Source organism: Bufo gargarizans, chromosome 8, assembly GCF_014858855.1.
Source record: "Bufo gargarizans isolate SCDJY-AF-19 chromosome 8, ASM1485885v1, whole genome shotgun sequence".
Lineage (NCBI taxonomy): Eukaryota > Metazoa > Chordata > Amphibia > Anura > Bufonidae > Bufo > Bufo gargarizans.
The window spans coordinates 67895773-67923575 of NC_058087.1; the positions used below are offsets into that span (position 1 = coordinate 67895773).

At 44.2% G+C, this 27803-nt stretch overlaps 1 protein-coding gene across 4 annotated transcripts in view; it reads left to right on the plus strand.

Annotated features, from left to right (window-relative positions):
* Nucleotides 1-27803, plus strand: part of ITGB2 (integrin subunit beta 2) — a 137501-nt gene that overhangs the window by 39936 nt on the left and 69762 nt on the right. For all 4 annotated transcript variants that reach the window (XM_044303259.1, XM_044303256.1, XM_044303255.1 and 1 more), the window contains 4 exons: nucleotides 3237-3420; nucleotides 5417-5587; nucleotides 10979-11220; nucleotides 20278-20433. In XM_044303259.1, coding sequence (XP_044159194.1) covers nucleotides 3237-3420; nucleotides 5417-5587; nucleotides 10979-11220; nucleotides 20278-20433 — 753 coding nt within the window. The remainder of the gene's footprint in view (nucleotides 1-3236; nucleotides 3421-5416; nucleotides 5588-10978; nucleotides 11221-20277; nucleotides 20434-27803) is intronic.

Here is a 27803-nt window from a genome sequence, read left to right on the forward strand (position 1 = left end):
GAATGGAAGACGGCCTTCAATACCCCTGAGGGCCATTTTGAAAATTTGGTTATGCCTTTTGGTTTGATGAATGCCCCAGCCGTTTTTCAGCATTTCGTGAACAGCATTTTTTATCATTTGATGGGAAAATTTGTATTGGTGTATTTGGATGACATTTTGATTTTTTCTCCCGATTTCAAAACTCATAAGGAACATTTACTTCAGGTCTTGCTCATCCTGCGGGAGAATAAATTATATGCGAAACTGGAAAAATGTGTGTTTGCGGTTCCAGAAATTCAATTTCTGGGGTTTCTTCTCTCCGCTTCTGGTTTTCGCATGGACCCCGAGAAGGTCCGCGCTGTGCTTGAGTAGGAGCTTCCTGAGAATCAAAAGGCGCTGATGCGTTTTTTGGGCTTTGCCAATTATTACAGGAAGTTCATTTTGAATTATTCTTCTATTGTTAAACCACTCACTGATATGACCAGAAAGGGGGTAGATTTTTCTTCTTGGTCAGTAGAGGCGCGTAAGGCTTTTTCTGATATCAAGGAGAGTTTTGCTTCCGCTCCCATCTTGGTGCAATCTGATGTGTCTTTACCCTTCATAGTTGAGGTTGATGCTTCTGAGGTGGGTGTGGGGGCGGTCTTGTCTCAGGGTTCCTCTCCTGCCAATTGGCGACCGTGTGCCTTTTTCTCAAGAAAACTCTCCTCCGCAGAGAGAAATTACGATGTGGGAGATAGGGAATTGTTGGCCATCAAGTTGGCTTTTGAGGAATGGCGCCATTGGCTAGAGGGAGCCAGACACCCTATTACCGTATTTACTGACCATAAAAATCTGGCCTACTTGGAGTCAGCCAAGCGTCTGAACCCGAGACAGGCCAGATGGTCGTTGTTCTTTTCTAGGTTTAATTTTGTTGTCACGTTCCGCCCTGGAGTTAAGAATGTGAAGGCAGATGCCCTGTCACGTTGTTTTCCGGGAGGCGGGAATTTTGAAGACCCGGGTCCCATTTTGGCTGAAGGTGTGGTGGTCTCTGCTCTTTTTCCTGAATTGGAGGCAGAGGTGCAGGCAGCCCAGTCAGAGGCTCCTGATCTTTGTCCTCCTGGGAGGTTGTTTGTGCCTCTCGCTTTAAGACACAAGATTTTTAAAGAACACCACGATACGGTCCTTGCTGGGCACCCGGGGGTAAGAGCCACACTGGATCTCATCGCTCGGAGATTCTGGTGGCCTGCGCTTCGTAAGTCGGTTGAGGGTTTTGTGGCAGCCTGCGAGACTTGCGCTCGTGCCAAAGTCCCTCATTCACGGCCATCAGGTCCTCTCCTTCCCTTACCCATTCCTTCCCGTCCCTTGGACACATCTGTCCATGGACTTCATAACGGACCTGCCTCGTTCCTCGGGGAAGACTGTGATTCTGGTGGTGGTGGACCGTTTTAGCAAAATGGTGCATTTCATCCCTTTTCCTGGTTTGCCCAATGCTAAGACGCTGGCGCAGGCATTTGTTGATCACATTGTCAAATTGCACGGTATTTCCTTCAGACATAGTCTCTGATAGGGGCACGCAGTTTGTTTCCAGATTCTGGAAGGCTTTCTGTTCTCGCTTGGGGGTTCGGTTGTCATTCTCTTCTGCTTTCCACCCGCAGTCGAATGGCCAGACAGAGCGCGTCAATCAGAATCTGGAGACATATCTGCGTTGTTTTGTGGCGGAGAATCAAGAGGATTGGTGTTCTTTTTGTCCCTTGCTGAGTTTGCTTTAAATAACCGTCGTCAGGAGTCCTCTGATAAGTCACCATTTTTTGGTGCATATGGGTTTCATCCACAGTTTGGGACTTTCTCGGGAGAGGGGTCTTCTGGTTTACCTGATGAGGACAGATTCTCCTCGTCTTTGTCATCTATTTGGCAAAAGATTCAAGATAATCTAAAGAGCATGAGTGAGAGATATAAGCGTGTGGCTGATAAGAGACGTGTGCTTGGTCCGGACCTGAATGTTGGTGATCTGGTATGGTTGTCTACCAAGAATATCAAATTGAAGGTTCCCTCCTGGAAGTTGGGTCCTAGGTTTATTGGGCCTTACAAAATCCTGTCTGTCATCAATCCTGTTGCATACCGTCTTGATCTTCCTCAGACTTGGAAGATCCATAATGCTTTTCATAAGTCCTTATTGAAACCTTATGTTCAACCCATTGTACCCTCGCCTTTGCCTCCTCCTCCGATTATGGTTGATGGGAATCTTGAATTTCAGGTCTCTAGGATTGTGGATTCTCGTCTTGTCCGCGGTTCTCTTCAGTACCTTGTTCAGTGGGAGGGGTATGGTCCTGAGGAGAGGATGTGGGTCCCAGTGACGGACATTAAGGCCTCTCGTCTCATCAGGGCTTTCCATAGGTCCCATCCTGAGAAGGTGGGTTCTGAGTGTCCGGAGTCCACTCGTAGAGGGAGGGGTACTGTCACAACCAGACAGCTGAGAAGCTCTGACAGAGTGTCACAACCAGACAGCTGAGAAGCTCTGACAGAGGCCTTTCAGAACCTCCTCCTTGAGTTTCTGTGTTGTGGTATTCAGCTCCTCCTCTCGTTAGCCTCTCTCAGCTGTCATGTGTTGGACTAATTGCTTCCCTTTAAATTCTTCCCCAGAAGGCTTTTCTGGGCGGCTTATACTACTTCCTGGAGTGTGTGTGCACGCTGACTCTGTCCTCCTGTTTGCTTCAAAGCTAAGTGTTGTACCTTTATCTGTTATTTTCTGTTTGCTGGATCCCAGGTGACCCTGACTCCCTCCGTATCTTGTGTAGGGAGCCGGTGGTTGTGTTCCCTCACTATTGTAGGGTGCTCAGGGCTTTATAGTCAAGGTTCGTGGATATGCAAACCTCCACCATTCGGATCTTTGCATAGGCTGAGCAGCCAGGGAAAGTGCCAGGTCTTCTGCAGGGGTCTCCCTTGGTTCCTTAGTTTTTGGATCCAGCGAGTCGTTTATACATGTTGCTTTGCCTTGTTTCCTGTACACCGTCCGTGACAATATCTGCAATATTACAGCATGCATGAGATCTTAGAGTGAAGCTCCTGTTAGGTGACACTTTGAAAATAGACATTTATTTAATATTGTCATGAAAACATCTTGGTAAACTTTTAAAGTCTAGTCTAATGCGCTGAGCATCACAAAAAATATGTACAACTAACATATAAATGTTATTCTATTTTTTTAGGGTTTTTTGTCTGTTTTATGGAGTTTTTTACATTTCTAATGTCGTCTAATTTCTTAAATGTTTGATTTTTAGAATTTCACCAAAGCAGGGGAGGCCGACTCAGTACGATGTGACACCACTGAGAAACTTCTTAATCTAGGATGTGATTTGAGAAATATTATTGACCCTAAGAGTGAAGTTCGGGATAAGGACGATCAACCTCTGGATGACAAAGTACAGATTACGCCAAAACAAGTTGACCTGCAATTGCGACCAGGTAAAAAAGAAACAAAAGAAGATGAAAACATAGGTTGCTATCCTTTCATATTCTGTAGGCGAGGATAGTGACATCTCCTCAAGGTACATACAGTTGCAAGAAAAAGTATGTGAACCGTTTGGAATTATATGGATTTCTGCACAAATTCGTCATAAAATGTGATCGGATCTTCATCTAAGTCACAACAATAGACAATCAGTCTGCTTAAACTCATAACACACAAAGAATTAAATGTTACCATGTTTTTATTGAACACACCATGTAAACATTCATAGTGCAGGTGGAAAAAGTATATGAACCCCTAGACTCCAAGAGCTAATTGGAGTGAGGTGATAGCCAACTGGAGTCCAATCAGTGAGATGAGATCGGAGGTGTTGGTTACAGCTGCCCTGCCCTATAAAAAACACACACCAGTTCTGGGTTTGCTTTTTACAAGAAGCATTGCCTAATGTGAATGATGCCTCGCACAAAAGAGCTCTCAGAAGACCTACGATTAAGAATTGTTGACTTGCATAAAGCTGGAAAAGGTTATAAAAGTATCTCCAAAAGCCTTGCTGTTCATCAGTCCATGGTAAGACAAATTGTCTATAAATGGAGAAAGTTCAGAACTGCTGCTACTCTCCCTAGGAGTGGCCATCCTGTAAAGATGACTGCAAGAGGTGAAGAAGAATCCTAGAGTGTCAGCTAAAGACTTACAAAAGTCTCTGGCATATGCTAACATCCCTGTTAGCGAATCTACGATACGTAAAACACTAAACAAGAATGGATTTAATGGGAGGATACCACAGAGGAAGCCACTGCTGTCCAAAAAAAAACATTGCTGCATGTGTACAGTTTGCACAAGAGCAGCTTCCACAGCAGTACTGGCAAACTATTTGGTGGACAGATGAAACCAAAGTTTAATTGTTTGGAAGAAACACACAACACTATGTGTGGAGAAAAAGAGGCACAGCACACCAACATCAAAACCTCATCCCAACTGTGAAGTATGGTGGTGGGGGCATCATGGTTTAGGGCTGCTTTGCTGCGTCAGGGCATGGACGGATTGCTATCATCGAAAGAAAAATGAATTCCCAAGTTTATCAAGACATTTTGCAGGAGAACTTAAGGCCATCTGTCCACCAGCTGAAGCTCAACAGAAGATTGGTGTTGCAACATGACAATGACCGAAAGAATAGAAGTAAATCAACAACAGAATGGTTTAAACAGAAGAAAATATGCCTTCTGGAGTGGCCCAGTCAGAGTCCTGACCGATTGAGATGCTGTGGCATGACCTCAAGAAAGCGATTCACACCAGACATCCCAAGAATATTGCTGAACTGAAACAGTTCTGTAAAGAGGAATGGTCAAAAATTACTCTTGACCGTTGTGCACGTCTGATCTGCAACTACAGGAAACGTTTGGTTGAAGTTATTGCTGCCAAAGGAGGTTCAACTAGTTATTAAATCCAAGGGTTCACATACTTTTTCCACCTGCACTGTGAATGTTTATATGGTGTGATCAATACAAACATTTTAACATTTAATTCTTTGTGTGTTATTAGTTCAAACAGACTGTGATTGTCTATTGTTGTGACTTAGATGAAGATCAGATCACATTTTATGACCAATTTGTGCAGAAATCCATAACATTCCAAAGGGTTCACATACTTTTTCTTGCAACTGTACAAGATTGGTAGTGACACAGTCACATGGCTTCTTTGCTTGAAACTGTAATTTGTATATGGTTCCAAAAATGAACTGTTAGTTACTGCTCCTGTACTAGGTGGACACATGTTCCGCTACATTCTGTGTTTGATGGAACATGGTGTGCTTTGTCATGTGTCTGTTGTGAAATCAGTGGCATACATGGCATAGTAAGACACTCTAGAAGCCTGTAGATGCTCTGTACAGAGGTTGAGAGGCATTGATTTCCCTTGGTTTACCTTCCCCTTGATCTCATTGTACAGAACTCAATAACTTGTATATGTAAGCAACATTGTTTTGTAACATCATAGGTGAGACTGGAGAGTTTGAAGTGAAATTTAGAAGAGCAGAAGGTTATCCAGTTGACCTCTACTACCTCATGGACCTTTCCTACTCAATGTTGGATGATCTTGGGAATGTGAAGAAGCTAGGAAACCAGATACTTACTGCTTTGAATGGAATTACCAAGTCTGCTCAGATAGGTAAGAATTGCTTGTGTGTTGGTATACTGTTAATTCTACAGTTCAGCTACCAGACTTTAAAAATGTAGGTATGTATATGTATCCATAAACCTGTAGGAACTTTTACCCAGCTTTCCTAATAACCTGACTGATATATTTTGCCCATATCTGCAGTGATATGGCAATATGCCGGCATTTATTTTGAAGATGTTAGAAAATCTGAGTGACAGTTTCAGTTGAAGCTCTGATGGGGGTTATAATGACAGTCACCCAGTTTGTGCAGAAGGGTACATTCACACTTTTTTTATAACTAAACTAGGACTGGGTCTGATTAGGGACGGTTACAGTAGGCAGCAAAAAGCAAATAGACAATAAATAACTGAATCAATACAAACCTGTATCAATTACATCAAAATAGAACCCACAGCAACTAAAGGCCAGCTATTTCTTCAGGATGTTGAACAACTTTGTCCCTTAAAGGAGTAGTCTAGCTCAGTGTTCTGCAACTCTAACCCTCAGGGCCCACCTGCTGATCATGTTTTCAGGATTTCCTTAGTATTGGGCAGGTGATATAATCATGACTGGCAGGTGGGCACTGAGGACTGGAGTGGAGGAACACTGGTCTAGCTGATATGTATTATTTCTAAACATGTTTAGAATGCTGTAGAAATTTGCCCCCCACCTATCCATCCCCCCTCCACTCCAGATAGTTCCCAGTCTCTGGATGAAATAGGCCACTGCTGCAGCTAGTTATTGGCTAAGTGGTCCTTTCATGAGTGACAAGACCAGGTGGCAGAGTCTTCTGAGGGACCTGGGAAGTATTGTAATGTGAGTGGTGAGTATAACCTTTTACATTTTTTACAGTATTTAAGCACAAAAAATACATATTGGCCAGACAACCACTTTCAGTAAACTGTGTATTAATTTTAAAACTCTACCAAGTGTTTGCTAGGTTTAAATTAATGACCATAAGTAACTCTTGATAACAAATACACTCAATGACAAGAACATAATGTACCCAGATAGAAATGTTGGATTGCTGCATAACTTGTCAGGAAGTTATGTCTCAAGCAGATATGTATAGTAAAAATGAAAACGGCGGGCTAATACAGGGTACTATTCATCTAAAAAATGGATAAAAAAAAGGATTCAAAATGGGCAATATAAAACGGGCAGCGCATTTGTGACCCATTTCTGAGGCAGTCAGCCCTCTTCTTCAGACACACTTGACTGCCTTTTTACTGTACATAGTGGGAATGAGATCCCCTTTATATCCCCCCTTTATATCTAAGCAGAAGGAAATTTGGTGTTTCTGTGTCCATTATGTGTCCTGCCCAGGCTCGGACTGGCCCACCGGGGAAATCCTTGGTGGGCCCCTGGGATTTACAGTTAATAATTAGTGCAGCAGGCAGCTCCAGCGCCGCTGCCTGACACTTCAATAAGCACTCACACTTAATATTAGCAAGTGGCGAGATGACTGGCTGATGAACACCTCGCCACTTCACTTGCCAATACTGCCGCTGCCCAGTGCCTCCGCTCCCCTGTAACGCTTGTTGTGCTGCCTAGTGCATCTGGGTACACCTTCCACCATGATGGGCCCCGCCTCCTCATACGTGCCGTGCCTGCGCTGCGCTCTGCGTACACTGTCTGCATCCCTACGCAGCACAAGCTGCACAGCCAGTAAGGTTCCCCACCGCCCGTCCGAAATATGAGGTCATGCCTTAAATCAAAATATGCCTCCCAGCGAGGAGATATACCCCTTCCCATCTCTGTGCATGTATATTACCGTACTTATCACTAGGATGGAGCCCCTTCCACAGAAATTCCAGACTATCGAATGCTGGATTCATGGAATTCACAGTAAATCACGTCTTTACAGATTGACTTCAGTTGCTTGTTTTGTGTCAGACGATTTACCTGCACATATTGACTCTCGTGACGCCACTTTTATATGGCACATGTGACTTGGCTGAAGATGCCGCAGACGTCTTATGTCTGTCAGATTTTTGTTTTAGTTCTGTGTCCTTCAATGAACACGTAAGACCCACACGTCAATCCTCTGGTCTCACCTTCTAAAATATTCCTGTTCATGGCATCAAGATGACGCTGCTCTCAGCAGTGACCATAGGGTGAGGCCTGCTGCTTTGCCTTGCTTGTAGGGTCAGGCTCACAGCGGTGCCCATTGGGTCAGACTTGCCTATTTAAACAGTGTCCATAGGGTCAGGCTTGCATCACCACTGTGGCCACAGGGTCAGTCTTGCTGAGGTGCCCATGGCATCATGGATTGCATGTCAAATGAAAAATTTTACTGGAGTAAATACGCCGTTCGCCACCACGTATTGACTCCTATTGGGTCTTAATCAAGTGGTCAAGACACTTGAGAAAGACCCTATAGGGATGGTTACATGGTGGCCTATTCATTACAGGACACTTTTCCATTTGAAGATGCTGGCAAACATTTGCTTTACTTTGGATATTGTTTAGGATGGTTGGTGGAAAGGGTGGTTCATCCAGGATAAGGAATCTCCATGTGTGAGTGCTCTCCAAACTACAACATTGTGGGTGTTGTATCTTTCATCAATTCATGCTGTATGCACCACACATGGCGTGCATGGCGCCCCCGTATTCTCACCGCACATGCGCCGCTACGTCATCAGTGACGTCTATCCTATTCGACAGCCGTCGTCATCATGAGGGGTCCTTCACTGGTTCCGCCTTTCTCGGTCACGTTTGTCTTCTCTTGTTCCTCAACGTGACCTGATCACATGACCGGCATAGACCTCACTGCGTAGCGGCACCGCGCGATGCGCTTTTCAGCAGTTAACCATCTCTGAGGATTTTTTCTTAATATCGGGCACCTTTAATCCCATAACTCAGTTATCATTTGAAGATTTCCACTCTCCAACTGCATGCATCTTCCTTAAGGGACATACATATTTTTTGTTTATACAGAAAATAGTGCCAGTGCCGTTCACTATCCTTGACGGGTTGCCGACTCCCACATCCTCCCCTTCCCAGTGGGGCCGAAACCCGGACCCATGTCCCAACCCAAGGGGAGCATCTATATATTCATTCACTCTCTACACATACACACGTGGGGACAGACAAACGGATATGTGACCCATCCTCCACAGTATACATGTATACATATACAGGTCGAAACGTCACAATAGTCAGTGTGAATAAAATGTAAAGTATTTCTACATCATTGGAGTGCCGCAGTTTTCTACAATATTGCAACCCCTAAAATGATTTTGACTGGTGGGCCCTAGGTACCCCAGTCCGACACTAGTCCTGCCATTAACAGCCAGCCACATTTGCCTTCGTTTGCAGTGGTGTTGTAAAAGAGAAACCTAGACTGCAATGGACTGGAGACTTTGAAGTCAAGGAGGTGGTCCTATCAGTGATTGACAGATCTGTCTGTATACACAGTCATAGAGGGAAGGCTGTCAATTACTGATAGGCCGCCTCCTGGACTTTAAAGCCAAGAAGGAGCAAAAATGTAAATGTTTAAATTACAAGTTGAACTGAATCTTTTCCATAAAACTATTTATCAATCTGCTCTGCTCCTCCTGCTCTATAATATGCTGTCTGAAGATTTCATTGCATTTTCACACTGTAATTATAGTAATAATTTGCATCATACATCAGTGTAATATATTCACTAGTGTAATATAGTATTGTTTATAATAAATAATATTTAATTATAATATGATTTTATATAATAATGATATCATGTAGCAATAATAATAAGTCCTAAATACATTACTGCTCGCATATTTAGGTATATATATATGTCAGTACAGGTCTTCTAAAGTCTATTAAAATCATCTAAGTAGCCCCCCTGTCCACCTTATAAATACCGAAATATAAAGTTTTATAACCTGCTTGTCCAGTCACCAATCTGCCCAAGGGGCAGGCGTTTCATGTCAAAATGCGCCCAGCCAGCCACTCCCAATTGCCGTTCTGAAGCCCCGCCCAGCTCATCAATATTCACTTCGCTGGGCGGCGGCTACAACTCTCCCGACTCACGATCCTGCGCATGGCCCATTCAATCCTCTGGGCACGTCCTCCGTCCAATCTTCAGCGCATGCGCCCGGCCGGGGTCACATCGCGCCTGCGTACAGAGCGCTGCAGCCTCTGCTTTATGCGCATGCGCAGGGCACTTGAGTCGGGAGAGTTGTAGCCGCCGCCCAGCTAAGTGAATATTGATGAGCTGGGCGGGGCTTCAGAACGGCAGTTGGGAGCGGCTGGCTGGGCGCATTTTGACATGAAACGCCGCCCCTTGGGCAGATTGGTGACCGGACAAGCAGGTTATAAAACTTTATATTTCGGTATTTATAAGGTGGACAGGGGGGCTACTTAGATGATTTTAATAGACTTTAGAAGACCTGTACTGACATATATATACCTAAATATGCTAATTGGGCCTGTCAGTGTCCCTTTAAGAAGCTTATCTATAGAGAATTGGTGACTATTAGTAAAAACTCAAAATTACTGTAACTAAAACATAGAAGATCTGCAACATCACAGGCAGCTATTACCAGAAATCTACACTGTGATTAATTTAATATACCTGCTACTCCCTTTTAACAATTGTATCTGCTGAATTAAAAGGGTTATCCAATATCATAAACAGCCCCCCCCCCCCCCATGTGCCGGGCTAAATTGCGCAGGGCAAAGGCATTTTAAAGAGTTCCAGTGTTGAACTGGGCTCTCCATGGGGCTGCCAGAAAGCCCGGTGACATCACCGGCACTGATGGGCGGGCTTTAGAGGTGCACTAGCCAGTAAAACGGCTAGGGCAGCGCTAAAGCACACCCATCAGAGCTGGTGACGTCACCGAACACACTGCCGGGCAGTAGCTTCCACCCGGCAGTGTGTTGTTGTAAACAAAAGAGCCTGTGCCCTGCGCGATCTAGGGAAGGGCAAGGGAGCGCATCGGAGCATGAGATGTGTGCCTGGGTGAAAATATGGGTATGTCTGCTCTGGACATACCCAGCTCTGAACCCGGACAACCCCTCCCCTTTCACCCCCCTGGCCCGCCCTAGGTTCTTCTGATTACGTCCTCCTCTTAGTGAGAAATCCAGCGCTGTTCAACAAATTTGGCGCGCCAGCGCACTTCATTCCCCGTTATGGGCAGAGGCACAAGGCGGACTAGATCGGGATGTATGGGATGCACATTAAACGTGCCTCTGCCCATAATGGGGAATGAAGTGCGCAGGAGCGGTGATTGTGTTAAACGGCGCTGGCGCTGGATTTCTCACTAAGAGGAGGACGTAATCAGAAGAACCTAGGGCGAGGCCAGAGGGGTGAAAGGGGAGGGGTTTTATATGGAAAAAAAGGGGATCATAATAGACTTCACGAAAGATAAATATTCTGTATCTATCATTTAAATGACTTCTGTGATTCAGGTTTTGGCTCTTTTGTGGACAAGACTGTTCTTCCATTCGTAAGCACACATCCAGAGCAACTGAGGCACCCTTGCCCGGATAAAAGTGTACCTTGTCAGTCACCATTCTCCTTCAAGCATATCCTCAGCCTCACGGGAGATGGAAACAAGTTTATAGAGGAAGTTGGAAAGCAGTTAATATCTGGAAACTTGGATTCCCCAGAAGGTGGACTGGATGCCATGATGCAAGTGGCAGTTTGTGGGGTGAGATCTATGGTTTACTTGCTAATAATTATTAAAGGGAATTTGTGACCAGCACGGGAGCTGTTTAATACATTTTATTTGTATTTATATATTTATATTTTTTATGCACTGTATAGCACTATTCCATAGCGCTTTACAGACATTAGCATTGGGCTGTCCCCAATGTAGCAGCTCACAATCTAAGTTCCCTATCAGTATGTCTTTGGAGTGTGGGAGGAAACCGGAGTACCCGGAGGAAACCCACGCAAACATGGGGAGAACCTACAAACTCCATGAAGATGTTGTCCTTGGTCGAACCTAGGACCCCAGTGCTAACCACTGAGCCAACATGCTGCCCATACATAGTGTGTGCTGATGGTTTATGCCCCCCACCACTGATCGAAGTAGAAAAAATCTGCCAAAACAGTGGTTAGTGGCAGATAGAGCTAGGACTTCAAGAATGAACCTCATGAGGTGTATTTTGGATATTTTGGCCCTTGTCTGACAGAGTCAAAATAACCCTCTTGTCTATCCACCCTTGACTTTACAAGCATAAAACATTTTTACCAAGATCACCATTGGGCTTTTCAAGCATGAGCTTTTCAAGGATTCATTGGCAGACAGAGGCTGATGGAAAACTTTCTAAAACAACTGCAAGTAAACAGATATTCCCCTCGAGCCCTGCAAGTTATAATTAGAACGCTTCTACATTTACAGTGATAATAAAATACAAAAAATTTTGGGGGGTTTTATCATTCCCCCTACGCCAGTTTTCTGGTGTTAAAAAGTCGCAAAACTTGGTTTTGCAACTTTTTGAATGCCATCGCACTTTTTAAGTCCTAACTAGCATTTTTACGCTGCCCTCACCAGATTTTCTAAAAGGGGAGTGGCAAGTGACCCCAGCACATTTATTATGTTTATCAGAAACTGGTCTAAAAAATATGAAATCGATTTCAGTCTGGTGCACGGACTGCAGGAGCGGGCATTTTGGCCCCAATCTATCAAGACCGGCATGTAATACGCTGGCTTTGAGGGGCCCTGTGCTGCCGGAGCAGGCATTTCATTTATGATGAGGCACAGAGCTCAACAATGGTGCAGTCGGCACTTCGCATGTTCATTGGCGTGGTGCACGTGTCCCGGATCAATCTCCTATGCACGCTGTACAAGACAAGAAAGGCTCACATTACGAGCCGAAACGCGTCACAGTTGTTCTTTATGTGACTAATAAAAGAGAAAGTTATTTTATCCAGTGAGTGCCAGTCTGGTCTTGTACAGAGGCATAGAGCTCATCATAAATTAAATGCCTCCTCCAGCAGTCTGTACACCAGCTACAGTTACAGCTACTCGCGAGCGCATGTGGCGCCATATCTGCCAAGCGCCTGCTGTGTTAAATAGCAGACACCCAGGACTAATGTATGCAATCGATGATAAAATCAATCACATACAATAAACGCCTTAGAAGCCGTGGTCAAATGTAACCATGGCATCTAGGAGGTTAAAGACTGGAAGCGCTGGCCTCTACATAACTTTGGCAGATCCACTGCCGCTTCTGAATCTATGCCAGCTCCCTTGCTGGCGTAGATGTAGACCATTTTCAACGCCTAAAACAGGTGTAAAAAATAATGAATGAGATGGGCCTGATGGCCCTTTCCCCGCCCACGCCACACCTACTTTTGTAGACCGGGGCGCGAGCGGGGAAAAGTCGCAGATTGTGCCACAAATAACCTTTTCGCCACAATCTGCGACAGAAATATGCCTAATATAGGCATATTTCTGATTGTAAATGACCCCCATAATGTATTTCCAATAGGCTTCAATGCTAATGCATTAGAGTCTATGAGAGAAGCAAACCAATGATTGCCTGTTATAGTTTCCCATGGGAACTATTAACCACTTTAACCCCCCTAGCTAAAACACCCTTAATGACCAGGCCACTTTTTACACTTCTGCACTACACTACTTTCACCGTTTATTGCTCGGTCATGCAACTTACCACCCAAATGAATTTTACCTCCTTTTCTTCTCACTAATAGAGCTTTTTATTTGGTGGTATTTCATTGCTGCAGACATTTTTACTTTTTTTGTTATTAATTGAAATTTAACTATTTTTTTGCAAAAAAATGACATTTTTCACTTTCAGTTGTAAAATTTTGCAAAAAAAAACGACATCCATATATACATTTTTCGCTAAATTTATTGTTCTACATGTCTTTGATAAAAAAAAAGGTTTGGGCAAAAGTTAAAGCGTTTACAAACTATGGTACAAAAATGTGAATTTCAGCTTTTTAAAGCAGCTCTGACTTTCTGAGCACCTGTCATGTTTCCTGAGGTTCTACAATGCCCAGACGGTAGAAAACCCCCACAAATGACCCCATTTCGGAAAGTAGACACCCTAAGGTATTCGCTGATGGGCATAGTCCATTTTTGTCACAAGTTAGCGGAAAATGATGATTTTTTTTTTTTTCTTATAAAGTCTCATATTCCACTAACTTGTGACAAAAAATAAAAACTTCCATGAACTCACTATGCCCATCACAAAATACCTTGGGGTGTATTCTTTCCAAAATGGGGTCACTTGTGGGGTAGTTATACTGCCCTGGCATTTTAGGGGCCCATATGTGTGAGAAGTAGTTTGCAATCAAAATCTGTAAAAAATGACCGGTGAAATCCGAAAGGTGCACTTTGGAATGTGTGCCCCTTTGCCCCCATTTTGGAAAGAAGACACCCCAAGGTATTCCATGAGGGGCATGGCGAGTTCCTCGAATTTTTTATTTTTTGTCACAAGTTAGCGGAAAATGATGATTTTTATTTTTATTTTTTTCCTTACAAAGTTTCATATTCCACTAACTTGCGACCAAAAAAAAAAATTCTAGGAACTCGCCATGCCCCTCAGGGAATACCTTGGGGTGTCTTCTTTCAAAAATGGGGTCACTTGTGGCGTAGTTATACTGCCCTGGCATTTTAGGGGCCCATATGTGTGAGAAGTAGTTTGCAATCAAAATCTGTAAAAAATGATCGGTGAAATCCGAAAGGTGCACTTTGGAATGTGTGCCCCTTTGCCCACCTAGGCTGCAAAAAAGTGTCACACATCTGGTATCGCCGTACTCAGGAGAAGTTGGGGAATGTGTTTTGGGGTGTCATTTTACATATACCCATGCTGGGTGAGAGAAATATCTTGGCAAAAGACAACTTTTCCCATTTTTTTATACAAAGTTGGCATTTGACCAAGATATTTATCTCACCCAGCATGGGTATATGTAAAATGACACCCCAAAACACATTCCCCAACTTCTCCTGAGTACGGCGATACCAGATGTGTGACACTTTTTTGCAGCCAAGGTGGGCAAAGGGGCACACATTCCAAAGAGCACCTTTCGGATTTCACAGGCCATTTTTTACACATTTTGATTGCAAACTACTTCTCACACATATGGGCCCCTAAAATGCCAGGGCAGTATAACTACCCCACAAGTGACCCCATTTTGGAAAGAAGACACCCCAAGGTATTCCGTGAGGGGCATGGTGAGTTCCTCAAATTTTTTATTTTTTGTCACAAGTTAGCGGAAAATGATTTTTTTTTTTTCTTACAAAGTCTCATATTCCACTAACTTGCGACAAAAAGTACAAAATTCTAGGAACTCGCCATGCCCCTCACGGAATACCTTGGGGTGTCTTCTTTCCAAAATGGAGTCACTTGTGGGGTAGTTATACTGCCCTGGCATTTTAGGGGCCCATATGCGTGAGAAGTAGTTTGCAATCAAAATCTGTAAAAAATGACCGGTGAAATCCGAAATGTGCTCTTTGGAATGTGTGCCCCTTTGCCCACCTCAGGAGAAGTTGGGGAATGTGTTTTCGGGTGTCATTTTACATATACCCATGCTGGGTGAGAGAAATATCTTGGCTAAAGACAACTTTTACCATTTTTTTATAGAAAGTTGGCATTTGACCAAGATATTTATCTCACCCAGCATGGGTATATTTAAAATGACACCCCAAAACACATTCCCCAACTTCTCCTGAGTACGGCGATACCACATGTGAGACACTTTTTTGCAGCCTAGATGCGCAAAGCGGCCCAAATTCCTTTTAGGAGGGCATTTTTAGACATTTGGATCCCAGACTTCTTCTCACGCTTTAGGGCCCCTAAAAAGCCAGGGCAGTATAAATACCCCACATGTGACCCCACTTTGGAAAGAAGACACCCCAAGGTATTCAATGAGGGGCCTGGCGAGTTCATAGCAGAAATTTATTTTTTTTATTTATTTTTTCTCACAAAGTCTCACTTTCCGCTAACTTGGGACAAAAATTTCAATCTTTCATGGACTCAATATGCCCCTCAGCGAATACCTTGGGGTGTCTTCTTTCCAAAATGGTGTCATTTGTGGGCTGTTTGTACTGCCCTGGCATTTGAGGGTCTCCGCAATCATTACATGTATGGCCAGCATTAGGAGTTTCTGCTATTCTCCTTATATTGAGCATACAGGTAATGAGATTTTTTTTTCCGTTCAGCCTCTGGGCTGAAAGAAAAAAATTAACGGCACAGATTTCTTCATTCGCATCGATCAATGTGGATGAAAAAAATCTCTGCCTAAAAAAAGAAAGGAGGGGAAAGGCGTCTGCCAGGACATAGGAGCTCCGCCCAACATCCATACCCACTTAGCTCGTATGCCCTGGCAAACCAGATTTCTCCATTCACATCAATCGATGTGGATGAATAAATCATTGCCGGGATTTTTTTTTTAATATACAAAGTGTTTGCCAAAGCATAGGAACACCGCCACCTCCTCAGCTCATATGCCTCGGCAAACGTATCTTTTACTGCAGAGGAGAAATCTCGTCTTGCAGCGCCGCATACACTGACTTGTGTGTAATCTGACAGCAGCGCAATGCTTCTGTCAGAATGCACATCAGTGCTGCAGCTAGTCGATCGGTTGGTCCACCTGGAAGGTAAAAAAAAAAAAAAAAAAACAGGCCGCAACGCAATAATTTTATTAACTTTTGAACAGAACATTAACCTTTTTTGCTTACTGGTGATTTTTTTTTTTTTTACCTTTATAGGACAAACCTCTCCTTTCCCATGGGACAATGTGCAAAGCGCAAATCGCCCAAAGATGTGGCGAAGTACATTATGCACTTTATCCCAGGTGAAAGGAGAGGTTTGCAGCAGCTGTATGTGAATGGGCCCTAATAGCCCTGTGTGCCTGTCCTGGTGAGATGTGATCCCTATGCTAGGTGTACCTGTGTGTGGTACTTCCGGAAACACTCCCCTAAGCATAGGGCAGGGTGGTCAGGGCAGTCAGGACAGAAATAGCGGGTGTCACGCCTTATTCCACTCCTGCTACAGACACGACATCTTTTTCGGGGTGACGGTTGGGTTGAGGTACCGGCAACGACATTGGGGAAATGTCGCTCGTGTAGACGGCTACTACACTGGTAGATGGGGCCATGGAACCTCCTGGGTACAGGAGGTTCTCGATGATCTCTTCCTGAAATTTGAGGAAGGATCGTGTTCTCCCAGCCTTACTGTAGAGAACAAAACTATTATACAGAGCCTATTGAATTAGGTATACAGACACCTTCTTATACCAGCGTCTGGTTCTGCGGGACACTAAATACGGAGACAACATCTGGTCATTGAAGTCCACCCCTCCCATGTGAAGGTTATAGTCGTGGACTGAGAGGGGCTTTTCAATGACACGGGTTGCTCGCTCAATTTGGATTGTTGTGTCTGCGTGAATGGAGGAGAGCATGTAAACGTCACGCTTGTCTCTCCATTTCACCGCGAGCAGTTCTTCGTTACACAAGGCAGCCCTCTGCCCCCTTGCAAGACGGGTGGTAACGAGCCGTTGGGGGAAGCCCGCGCGACTAGTTCGCGCGGTGCCACAGCAGCCAATCTGTTCTAGAAACAAATGCCTGAAGAGGGCCACACTTGTGTAGAAATTGTCCACATAAAGATGGTACCCCTTGCCGAATAAGGGTGACACCAAGTCCCAGACTGTCTTCCCACTGCTCCCCAGGTAGTCATGGCAACCGACCGGCTCAAGGGTCTGATCTTTTCCCTCATAGACCCGAAATTTGTGGGTATAGCCTGTGGCCCTTTCACAGAGCTTATACAATTTGACCCCATACCGGGCGCGCTTGCTTGGGATGTATTGTTTGAAGCCAAGGCGCCCGGTAAAATGTATTAGGGACTCGCCTACGCAGATGTTTTGCTCTGGGGTATACAAATCTGCAAATTTCTGGTTGAAATGGTCTATGAGGGGCCGAATTTTGTGGAGCTGGTCAAAAGCTGGCTGGCCTCTGGGACGGGAGGTGGTGTTGTCGCTAAAGTGCAGGAAACGCAAGATGGTCTCAAATCGTGTCCTGGACATAGCAGCAGAGAACATGGGCATGTGATGAATTGGGTTCGTGGACCAATATGACCGCAATTCATGCTTTTTAGTTAGACCCATGTTGAGGAGAAGGCCCAGAAATTTTTTTAATTCGGAAACTTGGACTGGGCATTAAAGCTTTCCGGGTTGGCGGTTATAAATTGTGTGGCATACCGATTTGTTTCTGCCACAACTAAGTCTAAGAGCTCCGCAGTCAAGAACAGCTCAAAAAATCACAGGGCCGAACCGATCTGAGCTGTCTCAACCCGAACTCCAGACTGGGCGGTGAAAGGGGGAACTACAGGTGCGGCTGAAGTTGGGGACTGCCAATCAGGGTTTGCCAGCACCTCAGGGATTCTAGGGGCTCTACGGGCCTGTCTGTGCGGTGGCTGCGACGGGGTAACTAATGCACGTGCCACCGTACCAGCTTCAGCTGCCCTTCTGGTGCTCGCCACTTCACCATGTTGTACGGCAGTGCTGGTACTAGGTCCAGGATGGGCTGCGCTGCTGGTGTATGCCTCACCACGTAATCTGACAGCGCCAGCAGCACTCTGCTGCCCTTGAAGTGGATCCTGCGCAACCTGTGGTCTAGTGACACGGGGCCGGGTACGCCTGGTGCTATCAGGGACCTCAGCCTCCTCGTCCGAACTTTGAGTCAGACTGCCACTGCTTTCTACAGGTTCATATTCTGACCCGCTAGATTCATCAGATGAGGGTTCCCATTCCTCATCCGACTGGGTCAGAAGCCTGTAGGCCTCTTCAGAAGAATACCCCCTGTTTGACATTTGGGCAACTAAATTTAGGGGTATTCCCTGAGACTACCCAAGAAAAAAAGCAAGCCTGTCTTACAAATGGGAGGCTAGCGAAGTACCAGAGGCCGCTGCGGTTGATAAAAAATATCAAAACTGATTTTTTTATCGCTGCAGCGCGTGTAAAGTGAATGTGCAGTGATCAAAAAATAATAATTTTTTGTCACTGCGGCGGGGCGGGCGTGGGTGAACGCACGTGTGGGCGACCGATCAGGCCTGATCGGACAAACACTGCGTTTTGGGTGCAGGGCGAACTAAAGTGACACTAGTACTATTATAGATCTGACCTGTGATCAGTTTTGATCACTTACAGATACTATAAAAGTACAAATGCTGATTAGCGATACGCTAATCAGCGAATAAGGGACTGCGGTGTGGTGGGCTGGGCGCTAACTGATCCCTAAACTACCTAACCAAGGGGCCTAAACTGTCCCTAAAACCGAACAGTCAATACCAGTGGGAAAAAAAAGTGACAGTTTACACTGATCACTTTTTTCCTTTCACTAGTGATTGACAGGGGCGATCAAAGGGGCGATCAAAGGGTTAATTGGGGTGCAGGGGGTGATCTGGGGCTAAAGTGTAGTGTTTTGGTGTACTCACTGTGAAGCCTGCTCCTCTGCTGAGACCAACCGACGAAAAGGACCAGCAGAGGAGCAGGGCAGCCATATAACAGATCATATTTACTAATATGATCTGTTATCTGGCCTTTGATTGGATTTTATAAAAATTGCCAGCCTGCCAGCCACGATCATTGGCTGGCAGGCTGGTGATGAAATGGTGCTTGTAATTTTGCTGGCCCGCAATGCGCATGCGCGGGCCGGCTCAGTCCGGCTCAGTCCGAAATCTCGCGTTTCGCGAGATGACGCACGAATGCGTCCAGGAGGAATAAATCAACCGCCTCGCGGACGCATCCGTGCGTTACATGGTCGGGAGGCGGTTAAAAAGTGTGAAAAAAGTTTTTACAAATATTTAAAAAATAAAATTAAAATCACCCCCCTTTCCCCAAAATAAAAAAAATACATAAACAATAAAAAAATAAACATCAGGGGAATCGGCGCATGTGAAAACTTCTGTAATATTAAAATATAAAAAAATATTTATCCCATATGGCAAACAGCGAAATGGAAAAAAATTTAAAAATGGCAATTCACCGCTTTTTGGTCACTTCACCACAATTTTTTTAATAAAAATTCAAAAGGTCATACACACCCCAAAAAAGTACAGATTGCCTAACAAAAATGAGCCCTCATGCAGCTCCGTACACGTAAAAATAGAAAAGTTATGGGGCTCGGAATATGGCAATGCAGAGAAAAAATGTGTTTTTGCTAAAGTTTTTTTTTTCTGTTTTAAAAGGCAAGAAAAACTATATATATCTGGTTTTGTTGTAATCGTGCAGATCCAGAGAAGGGAACAGTTCAATTTTACCGCATAAGGAACACCGTGAAAACAAAACAAATAAAACTGTGGCTGAATTGTGTTTTTTTTATAATTCCACCCTATTTGGAATTGTTTTTCTGATCCCCATTACATTGTATGCAACTGTAAATGGTGCCATTAGAAAATACAACTTGCCCCACAAAAAACAAGCCCTCATATAGCTATGTGAATGGAAGAAAAAAGTTATGGCTTTGGGAAGGCTGGGAGTAAAAAACAAAAAAACAAAAATAAATGAAAATTGGCTGATCTTTAAGGGGTTAAAAAGTAGAAAAAATGTTTTGGGACTATAAGGGCAAAAACAAGACATGGGTGAGTGATAAATTCCCCTGCACCTCATCATGAATTAAATGCCTCCTCTGGCAGCGGAGGCCCTATTAATACCAGTGTAGCACACGCCGGTCTTGATAAACCAGGGTCTTTATGTACGGTATGACGTTAATTTACCTTTTGAATTTGCATAGGACAAGATTGGATGGAGGAACGTCACAAGACTTTTGGTATATGCTACAGATGATGGGTTCCATATTGCTGGAGATGGGAAACTTGCAGCTATTCTGACGCCAAATAGTGGATTATGTCATCTGGAAGACAACATATACAAACAATCTAACGAGTTTGTAAGTAAATTTACCATAATCAGTGATTTGTACTATTTGCACCATGAATTGTTGTTCATTTTGAAAATAGATCATTGATACTCATCAAAAATAAATGGGCTAAAAATCACAATGTAACATTAAGAACTCAGCATACGTCTAAAAGGCAAAATTATACACAGGATTCAATAGTAGAAACTACAAATATTAAGCTTTATGGAGAAAATAATATTAAGACATATAATAGTAAAGAGGTTTTCCGCGACCTATATTGATGACCTATCCTCAGGATAGGTCATCAGTATCTGATTGGTGGGAGTCTGACACCCGGGGCCTCTGCAGATCAGTTGTCACGGTACCTTCTGTGACAGAGGTTAGAAGATCGGAGAGACTGACTGCACGTGAGGTTAACTGACAGTCTCTTGATTCTCAGTGTTGTTGTTTGGTAATGACCACACTTCTTGTCAGGTGCAGTCCGTGGTCATTATTGCATTCCCTACTTAGTTTGGTCTCACACTTCATACCATGCGGTTGATATTCTGCTTGGATTTGGAAGAGTTGGTGTGTGGACCTTACCTGTGTTCCTGCTCATCTATTTTCTATAATATAAGTTGTACGGCTCTTTGTATTTGGTTGTTCCCCTGTGCTTGTTGTTACTAGGCCTCAGGGAGACGCTGGTTCGTTCACCTGAGAAGGAACCAGTAGTCTCATTCCCTGCCACTACCTAGGGCACTTCAAGGCCTAGGTTCCGGCGTATGTATTTTCCTACCTTCAGGGTCTATACATACTGACAGGAGTCAGGGCCAGGTTAAGGGGCTTCCTAGGAGGTGACTTTTTCCCTCTCCCTAGCTTTGAGGCCTAGTTCTGTGTCCCTCCCCTGTATTCGTGACATTATCAACCGCCGAAAAACCGCCATTTTGTTCGGATCAGTACAGCTATGGATCCTATGTCTGCACTGGTCGAACAGCTGCAAGGACTGTCTTTGGAGGTTGCTAACCTCTGTGCGACAGTCTTACGGATTCAGAGACCACAGGTGGCTGGTTCCTATGGTTGGTACCAGGCCTGCACTGAACCTAAGGTTGCCCTCCTGGACAGATTTTCAGGGGATAGCGACAATTTCCTTCGGTTCAGGAAGTTGTGTAAATTGTACTTTAAGCTGCGTCCGTACTCTTCTGGGGATAAGAGTCAACATGTGGGTATAATAATTTCATTGCTCAAAGGTGACGCCTAGTCTTGGGCTTTTTCTCTGCCAACCGGATCACCGTCCCTCCGGTCGGTAGATTAATTTTTTAGAGCCTTGGGTCTTATTTACGATGACCTGGATCGGATATCTCAGGCCGAGACCAAATTATGTGGTTTACGGCAGGTGGAGTGCTCTGCAGAGACCTATTGCTCTGAATTTAGGAGATGTTCTACGGATACGGAGTGGAATGACCCTGCTCTCCATAGCCAATTCTGTCAGGGGCTATCTGAGAGGCTGAAGGACGCGTTGGTCTTTCATGAAAGTCCTGAGTCATTGGAAGCAGCTATGTCCCTTTCAGCAGTATAGGAATGTTTTGCTTCTGCTCCTATACTGGTGCAGCCATTTATTGTGGAGGTTGACGCATCCGAGGTAGGGGTGGGAGCAGTCCTGTCGCAGGGTCCTTCACCTAGTAAAGGCGCACATGTGCTTTCTTCTCTAAGAAACTGTTGGCTGCTGAAAAAAATTATGATGTAGGCAATAGAGAATTGCTGGTTATTAAGTTAGCTTTTAAAGAATGGAGTCATTGGTTGGAAGGAGCAGTTCATCCCATTATGGTAAATACCGATCACAAAAATCTGTCTTACCTGGATTTGGCTAAACGTCTGAACCCAAGGCAGTCCAGTTAGTCGTTGTTTTTTACCAGATTTAATTTCATTGTCACCTATCGCCCTTGGATTAAGAACGTTAAGGCCTCTTTCAGACGGGCGTTGCGGGAAAATGTGCGGGTGCGTTGCGGGAACACCCGCTATTTTTCCGCACGAGTGCAAAACATTGTAATACGTTTTGCATTCGCGTGAGAAAAATCGCGCATGTTTGGTACCCAAACCCGAACTTCTTCACAGAAGTTCGGGTCTGGGATTGGTGTTCTGTAGATTGTATTATTTTCCCTTATAACATGGTGATAAGGGAAAATAATAGCATTCTGAATAGCGCTCGAGGGGTTAAAAAAATAAAATAAAAATTTAACTCGCCTTAGTCCACTTGATTGCGTAGCCCGGCATCTCTTCTATCTCCTTTGCTGAACAGGACCTGTGGTGAGCATTCATTTCAGGAAAAGGACCTGTGGTGACGTCACTCCGATCATCACATGATCCATCACATGATCCATAACCATGGTAAAAGATCATGTGATGGAACATGTGATGACCGGAGTGACGTCACCACAGGTCCTGTTCAGCAAAGGAGACAGACGAGATGCCAGACAGCGCGATCAAGTGGACTAAGGTGAGTTAAATTATTATTTATTTATTTTTAACCCCTCCAACGCTATTTTACTATGCATTCTATATTCAGAATGCTATTATTTTCCCTTATAATCATGTTATAAGGGAAAATAATAATGAATGATCGGATCTGTGAAAAACGCAGGCCCCATGGAAATAATTAGGACGGTATTCAGTGCGGGTGCAATGCGTTCAACTCACGCATCGCATCCGCGTGGAATACTCGCCCGTGTGAAAGGGGCCTAAGGCAGATTGCTTGTCGCATAGCTTTCCTGGGGGGTGATTCAGAAGATCCTGGTCCTATCTTGTCTGAAGGGGTAGTAATATCTGCTCTTTATCCCGACCTTGAGGCAGAGGTGTTGGAGGCCCAGGAAGATGCACCGGATTCTTGTCCTCTGGGAAAATTGTTTGTTCCTTCTAAATTACGGCATAAGGTGTTCGAGGAACATCACTGTACAGTTCTTACAGGACACCCTGGGAGCAGATCCACGATCTCATCTCATCTCTCTGTTTGTTGACAACATCGTGAAGCTATATGGTATTCCCTCTGATGTGGTGTCTGATAGGGGGACTCAGTTTGTTTCCAGATTCTGGAAGGCGTTTTGCACTGGCTTGGGGGTACAATTGTTTTTCTTTTCGGCCTTTCACCCTCAGTCGAACGGACAGACTGAGCGCACTAACCAGAATCTGGAGACTTATCTGAGATGTTTTGTCTCAGAGAATCAGGAGGAGTGGTCTTCTTTTTTGTCTTTGGCCGAGTTCGCAATAAATAACCATAGTCAGGAGTCTACTGATAAGTCAGATTTTTGGGGCATATGGGTTCCATCCGCAGTTTGGCACATTTTATGGTACTGAGACTTCTGGTATACCTGAAGAGGAAAGATTTTCCTCTTCTTTGTCATCTATTTGGCGGAAAATTCTAAATAATCTGAAAAAGATGGGCAAGAAGTTTAAACGAATGGCTGACAAGAGACGCACGAGTGATCCGGACCTGAGAGTGGGTGATTCTGTGTGGTTGTCCACAAAAAACATTAAGTTGAAAGTACATTTGTGGAAGTTGGGCCCAAGGTTTATTGGTCCATATAAGATCTCTGCCATTATTAACCCGGCAGCCTTCCATCTTGACCTTCCGTAGGTTTTAAAGATTCATAATGTTTTCCACAAATCATTACTGAAGAGATATGTCGAACCTGCTGAACTGTCCTCCCTGCCACCCCCTCCTGTCATGGTGGACGGTAATCTTTAATTTCAAATCGACAGGATAGTGGACTCACGAATTCTCCATAGATCCCTCCAGTATCTCGTTCACTGGAAGGGTTTTGGTCCAGAGGAGAGGATGTGAGTTCCAGCGGCCGACGTTAATGCCAGTCGCCTTGTGAAAGGGCTAATCCGGAAAAGGTCGGTCCTGGGTGTTCTGAGGTCACCCGTAGAAGGGGGGGCTATTGTCACGGTACCTTCTGTGACAGAGGTTAGAAGATCGGAGAGACTGAACACACGCGAGGTTAACATGCCGGATCTCAAAACCTGAATAAAACACTTCTGTTTCTTTTAACACATCCTGGTGCATCCGTTTCTTCCAGATAAGGTTGTATTAAATAGAAACTAGACAAACCTGCATTAATTCATTGTAAGTCAATAGGTGCCGGATCCAGTTTTTTCGTTACCAAACAAAAACAGATCCGGCATGAAAATCAATGTAAATCAATGGTTTTGCAGACTAGACAAAAAAACGCAGCTTGCAGTGGTTTAGTGTCCGGTCAAAAAACTGAACAAACTGGAACAGAATGCATCCTGATCTGGTTTGTTCTGTTTTGTCCCCATTGACAATGAATGGGGACAAAACGTAAGTGTTTTTCCCCGGTTTTGAGATCCTCTGCCGCATCTCAAAACCGGAATGATAACACATATGTGAAAGTTGCCTTAAAGGGGTTATCCAAGAGTATAAAAAGCCCCCCAATATGCTGGGCCCCCACACTGAATATGCTTACCTGGCTCCCCGCTCCCTGCACCACTCCTGGTCCCCGCACCACCGCTGCTGCTTCTCCTCGTGCGCGGATGAAAACATATAGTGTCGGGGGGGAGAAGCCAATGGCAGGCGGGGACGGGGGTGAAGTGACGCTAGGGAGGCTCCTCCCCGCCTGCAAGTGACTGCTTCCAGGGCCCGTTTTAGACAAAATGTGGCCCTGGGCAAAATAAAAAGAAGGGGCCCACATCTTGTAATAATGTGCTAAAAACACAATCCGACCCCCCCTCCAATCAGCTGTTTGAGGTAACGGTGCGTGCTGTTTACTGCTGCTGTCCCATAGACATACAGCAGCAGAGCAGTAAGAGAGAAGGGAGACGGCATGTGCGCCCAGCACACGCCGTTTCCTCAAACAGCTGATTGTCAGGAGTGCCAGGTGTCAGATCTAATATTGATGACCTATCCTAAGGATAGGTCGTCAATATGAAAAAAACCAGAGAACCTCTTGAAGCTACCCCCAATACTGTGCCTTTTCTGCTCCCCTCTATACTATACACCCAGACTGCCCTCATTATTAATGGTGCCCCCAATAGTGATAATACTCCCCAAGATAGCCCCCATTAGTAGCAATGCCCTCCATATTGCTTCAAATAATAATAACGCCCCTACAGTACCCTAGTAGTAATAATATAACCATAATGTTCCCAGTGGCTCTAATGTCCCCCTGTAGTGCCCCCCACTAGTTCCAATATATAATGCTTCCCCCTATAGTGCCAATATATATATATATATATACATATATTTATAATGTTCCACCGTAGTGGCAGTATATATATATATATATATATATATATATACATACACATACAGTACAGACCAAAAGTTTGGACACACCTTCTCATTCAAAGAGTTTTCTTTATTTTCATGACTATAAAAATTGTAGATTCATACTGAAGGCATCAAAACTATGAATTAACACATGTGGAATTATATACATAACACAAAAGTGTGAAACAACTGAAAATATGTCATATTCTAGGTTCTTCAAAGTAGCCACCTTTTGCTTTGATTACTGCTTTGCACACTCTTGGCATTCTCTTGATGAGCTTCAAGAGGTAGTCACCTGAAATGGTTTTCACTTCACAGGTGTGCCCTTGTCAGGTTTAATAAGTGGGATTTCTTGCCTTCTAAATGGGGTTGGGACCATCAGTTGCATTGTGGAGAAATCAGGTGGATACACAGCTGATAGTCCTACTGAATAGACTGTTAGAATTTGTATTATGGCAAGAAAAAAGCAGCTAAGTAAAGAAAAACGAGTGGCCATCATTACTTTAAGAAATGAAGGTCAGTCAGTCCGAAAAATTGGGAAAACTTTGAAAGTGTCCCCAAGTGCAGTCACAAAAACCATCAAGCGCTACAAAGAAACTGGCTCACATGCGGACTGCCCCAGGAAAGGAAGACCAAGAGTCACCTCTGCTGCGGAGGATAAGTTCATCCGAGTCACCAGCCTCAGAAATCGCAGGTTAACAGCAGCTCAGATTAGAGACCAGGTCAATGCCACACAGAGTTCTAGCAGCAGACACATCTCTAGAACAACTGTTAAGAGGAGACTGTGTGAATCAGGCCTTCATGGTAGAATATCTGCTAGGAAACCACTGCTAAGAACAAGCAACAAGCAGAAGAGACTTGTTTGGGCTAAAGAACACAAGGAATGGACATTAGACCAGTGGAAATCTGTGCTTTGGTCTGATGAGTCCAAATTTGATATCTTTGGTGCCAACCACTGTGTCTTTCTGCGACGCAGAAAAGGTGAACGGATGGACTCTACATGCCTGGTTCCCACCGTGAAGCATGGAGGAGGAGGTGTGATGGTGTGGGGGTGCTTTGCTGGTGACACTGTTGGGGATTTATTCAAAATTGAAGGCATACTGAACCAGCATGGCTACCACAGCATCTTGCAGCGGCATGCTATTCCATCCGGTTTGCGTTTAGTTGGACCATCATTTATTTTTCAACAGGACAATGACCCCAAACACACCTCCAGGCTGTGTAAGGGCTATTTGACCATGAAGGAGAGTGATGGGGTGCTGCGCCAGATGACCTGGCTTCCACAGTCACTAGACCTGAACCCAATCGAGATGGTTTGGGGTGAGCTGGACCGCAGAGTGAAGGCAAAAGGGCCAACAAGTGCTAAGCATCTCTGGGAACTCCTTCAAGACTGTTGGAAGACCATTTCAGGTGACTACCTCTTGAAGCTCATCAAGAGAATGCCAAGAGTGTGCAAAGCAGTAATCAAAGCAAAAGGTGGCTACTTTGAAGAACCTAGAATATGACATATTTTCAGTTGTTTCACACTTTTTTGTTATGTATATAATTCCACATGTGTTAATTCATAGTTTTGATGCCTTCAGTGTGAATCTACAATTTTCATAGTCATGAAAATAAAGAAAACTCTTTGAATGAGAAGGTGTGTCCAAACTTTTGGTCTGTACTGTATAATGCTCCTCCATTCCTCCCCAGTAGTGCCAAATATACTGTATATATAATGATTAGTGTTGAGCGCGAATATTCGAATATCTATATATTTTTTTGAGAATATCGGCACTTCGCTAATTCGCGAATATTTTGAATATAGTGCTATAAATTCGATATTTCGAATATTAGCTTTTTTGTTTTTTTTATTGTTATATTTTTTTCTTTCCCACTTCCCTAAAGTAGTTCTTACCTGTCCTTAGGATTCCTGGCTTCCTGGCTGCTCTAGTCAGTGCCTGTTGCCGCTTCTGCCAACTTCCGTGCTCATGGAGCGTCCCAATCACCATGGGAACGTCTCCATACTAGAATGTACTGTTGGATTTGAGCATTACGTTGAAATCGCAATTCTATTAATTCAAGTTATAATAATCGAATTGCGATTTCAACTTGGACCTTGTTTACTATGGTTGGCTTGATAGAATTAGCGAAT